This window comes from Molothrus aeneus, chromosome 7 (assembly GCF_037042795.1).
Source record: "Molothrus aeneus isolate 106 chromosome 7, BPBGC_Maene_1.0, whole genome shotgun sequence".
NCBI classification, from domain to species: domain Eukaryota; kingdom Metazoa; phylum Chordata; class Aves; order Passeriformes; family Icteridae; genus Molothrus; species Molothrus aeneus.
In genome coordinates this window covers 18,510,621-18,519,650 of record NC_089652.1, presented here as the reverse complement: position 1 = coordinate 18,519,650, position 9,030 = coordinate 18,510,621, and the positions used below count along the sequence as shown (strand labels likewise).

At 38.3% G+C, this 9,030-nt stretch overlaps 1 protein-coding gene across 3 annotated transcripts in view; it reads right to left on the bottom strand.

Annotated features, from left to right (window-relative positions):
* Window positions 1-176: 176 nt before the first annotated feature.
* LOC136559072 (neurabin-2-like) overlaps window positions 177-9,030 on the bottom strand; it is a 40,579-nt gene continuing 31,725 nt past the window's right edge. The window contains exons 17-19 of one of the 3 annotated variants that reach the window (XM_066553971.1): window positions 8,896-9,012; window positions 3,055-3,243; window positions 177-1,722 (exon numbers count right to left, since the gene is read on the bottom strand). In XM_066553971.1, the coding sequence (XP_066410068.1) occupies window positions 1,555-1,722; window positions 3,055-3,243; window positions 8,896-9,012 (474 nt within the window). In that variant the 3' untranslated portion in view covers window positions 177-1,554. Of the gene's footprint in view, window positions 1,723-3,054; window positions 3,244-8,895; window positions 9,013-9,030 lie in introns of those variants that run through there. The other 2 variants (XM_066553972.1, XR_010783960.1) reach the window with 2 other exon arrangements.

Here is a 9,030-nt window from a genome sequence, read left to right as displayed (position 1 = left end):
CGTGGGAGATCTTGAGCATTTGATGATTCCATACTTCTAATTCCTTTCTCTTTCATCAGTAGGGCAGCGTTCCTCTTTGGTTCAAGGTCTGTAAGTCTGGCTTACAACTGAAAGCTACTGTAAACAAAGTAAATAAGTTAAATCTTGACCAAAGAATGCATAAAACTGAAATATAATATCTTTTAAAAAGTATTTATTACCAAGATTTTCAAACTTTATTTTGGAAATGCTTGGTGTGCAGAAGCATTTCCACACAGTCCTTTTGCTGAAATTCTTAAGACATTTATACAAAAAAATAATAAATGTGAAACACCAACAGTGAAGTTCATTCATTTAATTAAAATGAAAAACAGTCCATAGATTTAAAGGAGAACTTGGTCCACATAAACGAACTATGTAAGTTTTGTTCTAGTCCATTCTAGGGTGGAATTGATACTTAATCTAGTCTATATTTCTGGAATAATCTAAATTAAGGAAGTGCTCTTGTAGTGTGTCTAGAAAATAGTATGTAAATATACAAAACACCAAGTCATGTTGTAAGCTATGTCAAGAATCAAATCCTCCTTTAAAGAGAAATAATCTGTAGTCTACAACTGAACATTTAAATACAAGGCAGAAACCCAGGGTGTCAGTGATAATTTTTCCTACAATTCTTCCCTCAGTATTTGAAGTCTGAAAAACAGTATTGTTTAAAATTAGCAAATATATAAATTTGGTCCGCAAAAAATCTTGTCACATGTAGAAAAGAGAAATACATGTATTGCAAATTGATCTTATTCATAGCATAAATCTATAAAACTATGTATTATTTAGGAAAAATAGGTTAAAAAGGATCTTATTTATAGGCTTAAACCTTGTCCCAACACCATATGGGTAGTGTACAGAAAACTCAGTATTATGCTTAGGATACGTAGTTTGTGAAAACTACTTAGTATTTCTTGTTATTTTCTCAGTAAATTGCAACACATAGAATTCAAAAATGATGTGCTACTAAAGTGAACTTTGAATGAAGTTCTGGAAGTAAAAGAATTAAAATAATCCTAAATTCGAAATACATGCTTTCTTTTTAAATTAATTTGACATTACCATTTCTTAAACTTAATTTTTACTATACATCTTTAGTGGCAACAGATAAACAGACTGTCACAGACTGAATTTGTTGGCAGGATTTTTCTATTGTCCCTCTATCACCTTCAACTCTATCAAATGCTAGTTGACTAATACTGGAATGATTTTTAAAACAGTATTCTACTTTTCACAAACATCGATTTAATGAAAAGGGCATATGACACCTTAGAAGCAGAAATACTACTTAAGGCAGAAAGTTAAATTATTGTCCATTAGTACAGGCAGAGTCAACTAGAAATAAAAATACTGGAAACATTATTTCATTTTATTGGGCTGTAATGGGGAGGGACCACAATTAAAAAGTAAAAAACCACCTACCACATTGAACTGTTGCACTTTCCCTCCTCCCTCAATTGTACAATTATATACAAATCTGCTGAACTTCCTCAAGATTAGGCAAGTCTGCACTAAAATAAAATGGTCATTTTAGCAGCTTGATTCAAGAGTAGCCACAACTCTGCCAGTCTTGCGAACTTCTTTCTCCTTCTTTTGAACCTTTTCCTTCTGCTTTTCCAGTTTTTCCTGTGTTTTTCTAATATCCTTAATTTTTTTCTTTATTGTTGATCGGTCATTTTGACTGGTAACTCCCAAAGCCTTTGGAGGAGGAAAACAAAACCAAACCTCATCAGTAATTTTTTTCAACAGCACTGTTAACAGAGTTTGTGCATAAACAGTGTAAGAAAGTGTTATTCACTTTTCGACAAGATAGTCTCTTTATTTGAAAAATAAAGATTCAGGGCCGCAGAAACACTGCAAATAATCATCTGGGTAACAAGGTGGGTAAGAAAACCAAGGCTAGCTCTTCAGTTGTGAAATAACAGTTTCGTGTTGCATTTTACAAACATGTAAACCCCTGGGAATTCCCAGAAAATACCATCATTGGTATTAGCGTCCAGATATTTTCCTAGCTCTTTTTATACAGGTGGAATTTTTACTCGGTAACAACTCTTTAATTTGAAGGTCTTTAAGGCGCATTATTAGGAGGCGGCTCAGGAAGCGGACGGCACGCTTCCGCTTGCGAGCGGCAGGTGGCAGCAGCGATCCCGCCACCCGACCGGCAGCAGGCGCGCACGGAGCTCTGGGCACAGCGCCCAAGGCTCCGCAGCTGGGGACAGCCTTTGACAGGCCAGCCACTGCTATTTTCCCACGCGATTTTATAAAATACAGGACATTTAGTGTTGCATGTCTATTTAAAATGCAGGCACATTTTGGAGACTGAAGTTAGAACACCTTTTTTCCCCCTAAGCCCCTCACATTCTGCTATTGATCATTAATAATAACTTGCCATACGCCAGAGCAGAGCAATGAACCTCTTCTAGCTGCACATCTCGCCTGTCCATAATGCAGTCTCATAATCTAACAAGAAAGAAAAACTGCAGGAATTTACCAGAACTATAAGGGATACATATGTACTACAGCTTCCAGGTGCAATATGGCAAGAAAAGGCTCAGAAGATGCAGAATATGTATTTCCAGCAGGAGTAAAAACTTGAAACATTTAAAATGTCACCAGATAGGATTTCAGCCTTCCCATTTGAAGAGCAAATGTTGAAGAAACAGATTTCTAAAACTGGATCCTGCAATTCTATTTCAATTGGACAGAACTTGTTTTGCTATGACCTTAGTTGAGATTGGTGACAGATGTATCAAGACTCCTTGGACAAATATGCTTCCTTTCATTTCCAAGGAAGTAAAATTTGTTATTTTTCTGGCTATAAACAGCCTTTAATTCTACAATCAATTACTACACCTAACTATACACTCTCCAAATATTTAAAAAGCAACTCAAAATAAAATAACAAGAGCGAGTAACTCTATCCCTTAAAAAGCCACAGAACCAGGAAATTTGACTTTGTAAGTTAAAAATATGTCTAAATAAGCAGTGAAACCAATACAGTTACAAATCAGTCCTGGGATGTACACATACCTTCAGCTTCTCACTGTCGAGCTGCATCAACTGCTGTCCATCTACATTCATAGCTGTGAACTCTGTGATATACTGCTCCATGTTCATTCCCATTAACCAGTGGCATACTTGCTGGGTGGTCCATTCAGAAATAGGTCTACTGTGCCATTGATTTTGTTTTCCTGTTGTTGTAAATTCATCATCCAATGCCTAACCAATTGAGAAAAGTCACCATAAGCAATATTTTACTTGACTGTATGTTGAATTCCAGTTGTCAGGTGAGTTTGGTTAACAAAGTGCATTTTTACACATGCTCTACTCCAAAAGTAAAGTTCTTGAGATCAGTTTGCCTAATTTACTATAAACAAGACACTTCAACATACAACACAAAGTCAGAAACAGAACATAAATGGTAAATTGGACCTATCCAAACAATGAACACACTTCCTCAGTTAGTTGGTTAAGGTAGCTCTATCTTAATGTTAGATGCTACCTTACACTGCATAAAGAATTATCACACACTTCAACTCTATTATTATTGTTAAGTGATGGAAATCCAGAATAAAAACAATTCTAGTAGCCAGTAAATCTGGTGAGTGTTCTAGGTACAGTTTTATTACATTTTGTACATTTGTCAAGAGAAGACTGTCTGTTCTTTGAACTAATGCTATTAGGTTGATATTTTATAAGGACTGCCCAAATAGAAGATGACCATTTCAGAAACATAGCAGCTTGTAGACTTCCACTGAAAATACACTTTGCCAGCTCACAGAGCTTTTGAGGCACCCTTCTTCAATTTCATTTTGCTTCCAAGGGGAAAAGGTACTGCTGTTTGTCCTGAAACACCTTTACTTCATCACAAAAGAAAAGCTACACAACAGAGCTCAGTGTCTGCAGAGAAGAAAATCCAGTGTGGTACTTGAATCACTAACATCAGTTAACTGAAGTTTTATTAACTATCCAGAATCATCTCTCACCAGCTCATGACTGAGTATAGGCTACATTAGACTTGCAGACTTCTAATCCAAGATATTTGCAAACAGCAGAAAATATGCTCCCCTTTTCCAGCAAGTCTTACATGCATTTGTAAATAGAAAACATGGAAAAAAGGAGTTTTCTAGTCACAGATGTGAGAGATGATCATGTTAAATCGCAGGTGAACAACTACAGCTGCCAGCCAAAGGGATCTCACAAAATCCAGCTTATTTGATGGAATATTTGGGAGAGTTTATTGATGTAACAAAATTATTGTGGCGATTACAAGTCAAAGACAGTGACATGTAGGCCTGTCACATGATCTGATCATACAACACAATGGATCTGAGCATGCAGGATGGAAGACACATATGAGGGGAAACAGAATTTTCGAATTTCCAATGTAGCGAACGACTACACATATTCAAAATAGTTTTGCTTTCCCTGGTCTGTGAAACAAGGGACAGTGGCTACATTAAGAGGCAATCCATAAAAATAGGAATGAGTTTGTAGAGCTGAACAGTTTCTGCTGAGTCTGAAAATCCACAGTACAAGCATTTCAATGGATTTTCACTTCCAAATAGCCTGAGTTTGATCACAAAGACTCAATGGCCACTAGCAGCTGGAATGTAGCAGGACCACTGTAGGAGCACATCTGATTTGATTTCTGAGATAAATCAAAGTAAGGCAAGTGGGAACAATCAGAATATTTATTTCAAGAATGAACTCCTTATCCAAATCAAAATGCTTATGTAGATACAATGAACACATCTGCCTTACTGATATGCGAAAGGAGAATAGCAATTTGCATAAAATAACAGCGAAGGGCTCTAGAAGAGGATTGGCTTGAAGTGCTCTATACAGCATCTGTATCAAGACAACTGAGTCTTCTATCCAAGCTATCAAGCTTGAGATGCTTCATACAAAGAAGATTAGCTGGATAAATAAGCAGGGGAATTTAAAAATGCACATTTATTTAAAATAATTTTACCTAACAGTACTTCCCCAACCTGATATTGCAATAAAAAAAAATATATTGGCAACTTTGTCCCATACTAACAAGTGTTCATGAATAGTACATAAAAAAGGGGAAACACTTTGTATTTTAGGCTGGACCTGTATTTCAGGTGTGGTCTATCAGCCACCTTGAGTGCTGTATCCAGTTCTGGGCCTCTCTGTTCAGAAAGGACATTGAGGTGCTGGAACAGGCCCAGAGAAGGGCACTGAAGAAATATTAAAATATATTGCTGTCACATACATATTTTTTAATGTATCTATGTACTTTTATCATTTGAGACAGGGGTGTGTATGTATCTATATATCTCCTTTATATGAAAAAATGTGTGTTTTGTTCCAGTTAGAACTCACTCTAGATTTGTTGAATCTGTGCAAGCCATGCAAGAACTTCACTTCTGTAATTTCAGAGTGAAAGTACCTGAAGATGCATTCTTGTCAAAAGACTCAGATTCTTTCATTTTGTCAGAGAATTGGTGTCCCCTGACAGAATCTTGAGGACTCTCTAAACCAATTTGTCCAAGCAGCACAGATTAGAGCATCTAACAGACTGCACTATGGAGGATTCTACAGGCTTAGCTATGAATTGTAGCTTCAGCATCATCAATTGCTAACAAACTCCTTTTACTTCATATTTGTAAAGACAGAACCCTAAAACCAGAAGTTGTAGCAACATCTGAATCTGTGTTAAAACACAGACATCATCATCATCTCCTCACAGATATTTAATACTATGAAATTCGAATTTTTCACTACTACACAAGGGGAAGCACCTGTGACTATTTTTCAAAATATCAGGAAAGTGAAAACTGTAGAAGGATAAGATGAAGAAGACCAATTTTTGAGTAAGGATTATTGGTCATTAAATAATACCTCTGCATCATTTTTTTCCTCAAATGTCCATTCAGAGGCAGAAGGAACATGCCAAGTTGTGTTTGTACAGCGAAGTTAAGAGTCCCCAAAACAGCCACTACACACACAAGAAAGAGATCAGCTGCAAATTCAGAAAGCAGATCTAAAACTACTTCTAAGGTATGGAAGCGTGAGAAAGCCATGTGCTCCTGCATAAAAATGCATGTGACTCAGAAAGCAAATAAAGGCTCTGGAGATAAAAACATAAAGCCCAAGAAAACACCACTGCCACCACACCATTTAGCATATTAGGAACATTAGAAGGATTACCAAGCTAGCTTGCTAACCATCTGTGAGTGAAGTGCCTCTGCTGTAACTAGCTGGCTACTGACAACTGAACTCTCAGCAGGCAGTCACGTGCCCAAACTGCCTGTGAGCACCTGCACAGCAGAGGCAGACCCCCTCAGTGCTGCCCCTAGGTAGGTGTCTAAGAGGTGTTTCTAGCTCCAGTTTCCCAAAACCTCCAGGACTTATAAGGCAGTGTTCAACAGCCCACTCCTCTGAAAGCTGGAGTTACACTGGCTAGCACAACTCATCCTGCATACTCATGAACCCATCTGGACAACAACCATCAGGCAGAAATTAGTAAGAGCTTAAGTTAAGGATCCTGTTCAGTATCTTTACTGGTGATTTGAATGAAGGGATTGAGTGTACCCTCACTAAATTTGTGGACAACACCAAGTTTAGTCAGAGTGTCGATCTGTTGGAGGGTAGGAAAACCCTGCGGAGGAACCTGGACAGGCTGGATGGATGGGCCAGACCAAGAGCCTGAGGTTCTACATGACCAACTGCTGGGTCCTACAAATTGGCCACAGCAGCCCCATGCAGTGCTACAGACTGGGGGCAGAGTGGCTGGAAAGTGGCCCCGTGGGAAAGGGCTTGGGGTGCTGGTAGACAGCAGCTGAACATGAGCCAGTGCGTGCCCAGGTGGCCAAGAAAGCCAGGGGCAATCCTGGCCTGTATCAGGAATAGTGTGGCCAAAAGGGCCAGGGGCAATGACTGTCCTGTACTCAGCACTGGTGAGGTCGCACCTTGGGTGCTGTGTCCAGTCCTGGGCACCTCAGTTCAGAAAGGACATTGAGGTGCTGGAACAGGTCCAGAGAAGGGCACTGAAGCTGGTGAAGGCTGTGGAGCACAAATCCCATGAGGAGCAGCTGAGGGAGCTGGGGGTGTTTAGCCTGGAGGATACTCAAGAGGACCTTATCACTCTCTACAACTCACTAGAAGGAGGGTGTAGCCAGGTGGGGGGGCCGCCTCTTCTCCCAGACACCCAGTGACAAGAGGACATAGTCTTCAGCTAGCCAGGTAAGATTCAGGTTGAACATCAGGAAGACTTTCTTCACAGCAAAGGTGATTCAACATTGGAATGGACTCCCAGGGAGGTGGCGGAGTCACTGTCCCTGGAGATGTTTAAGGAAAGACTGAACACGGCACTCAGTGCCATGGTCTACTTGACAAGGTGGTGTTCAAGTCCAGTCATAGGCTGGACTTGATCTTGCAGGTCTTTTCTAACCCCTTCGATTCTGTGATTTGAAATGGCCTAAATTGCTGTAAGATTGATTACTTTTCCCAGATCTAGACTACAAACTTTAAAAAACCACAAAGAACAGAACTATGTATTTTTGTTCACACATACTGCTTTCCAAATGAGGAAACAGTTCAGAGTTTGTTCCTTGTTTTCATCAGAGTAGGCCCTTGATACTCAATGGAATTACTGAAAAGATACAAACAGCTTTCACTGGTCATGCAAAACCAGGACAATAAGCGACATATGAACTAGACAGAACACTGGAACTCATCTGTAATAAAAAGAGGCTTAAATCATCACTTTACACATGGACAATTAGTCAAACTGCTTTCATTTTAGTTTTAGAATCCAAAATTTACTGAAATTTTGTAATACTGATCAAAGAACAATATTCAGGAAGACATCTTTAATAAAGCCTTATAATTTGTACTCCTTGAAAGTTTGAGAAACACATTCTATTCACAAAGCATTCCATTCAAAAAACTGCAGGGAGTACTTGCAAAGATAGATTATTAACTGGAGTTCCTTTGGTTTTCATTAGATCTAAGACTATTAGTCTCAAAAAAAAGACCAAACCTGCAAAAACTTAATCCACTACTACAACCTGCAAACTAGTCATATGATTTTTGACACCTCAGATTTTTATGTCAGTGAATTTATAACATTGTTTGTAAGACTGTGGTGACTTTCTACATATTACTGGGAATATGGTAAGATTTTCACCAATGACTGACTTAAGACAGCTAATAAAAATCCCATTACATTAATGAACCACCAGTCTGGCAAGCCCTCTAATTCATTTTACATAAGATAACGATATTCTGTTTTTAATGAGTTTTCCTAAACGAAAGGATTTAATCTATTAAGATGTCCATCAGTCAAACACCAAGAGACAGCATCTCAGAATGCTACCAAAGTGGGGACTTTGGGTTTCAGCTGTAGCCGAAAGAATTAGTTCTCTAGGGGAATGAACACACTTTCAGGTGTCTAATTTCTACCTATCTATCAGAACCACCATGTTTTTTGACTTTTTTTTTTTGTTTTGTTTTGTTTTTATTGATAGGAAATTTTATCATAAAACAGACCTGCACAAGATGTGAAGGCGAGGTCAAAAATGTTGCAGTTTTCATTCACCCAGGAAGTTACTTTAAATCAGTGGAACAGAACAGCGTTATACTTAAAACTAAAAGCTTCTATTTGATCAGTGAGTTCATTCCAATTTTTATGATATAATTAGGCTCAGAGCACACAGGCTGATCTGTCTTTCACTAGTGCATGTCCTTAGTTCATTTAAAAACTTCTTTATAGTGCTCTTCAACATTCAAATATGGAACAGCCATCTAGTTTCACATTACACACATCTGTTTCTATGAAACATGCTGTAGTGTGAACAACAACATCAACAACACACATATACACACTTTGAAACTCACCTCATTTGAAGAGAAGGTTAAAGTGTGTGAACGACCTGACAGATTTGGTTCTGTCACTAACCCTGAAAGTTCACAACTTGGCTTGCTATGGTATGTATCATCTATGACAATTCTACTCTGCAAACAAGTGGAAAT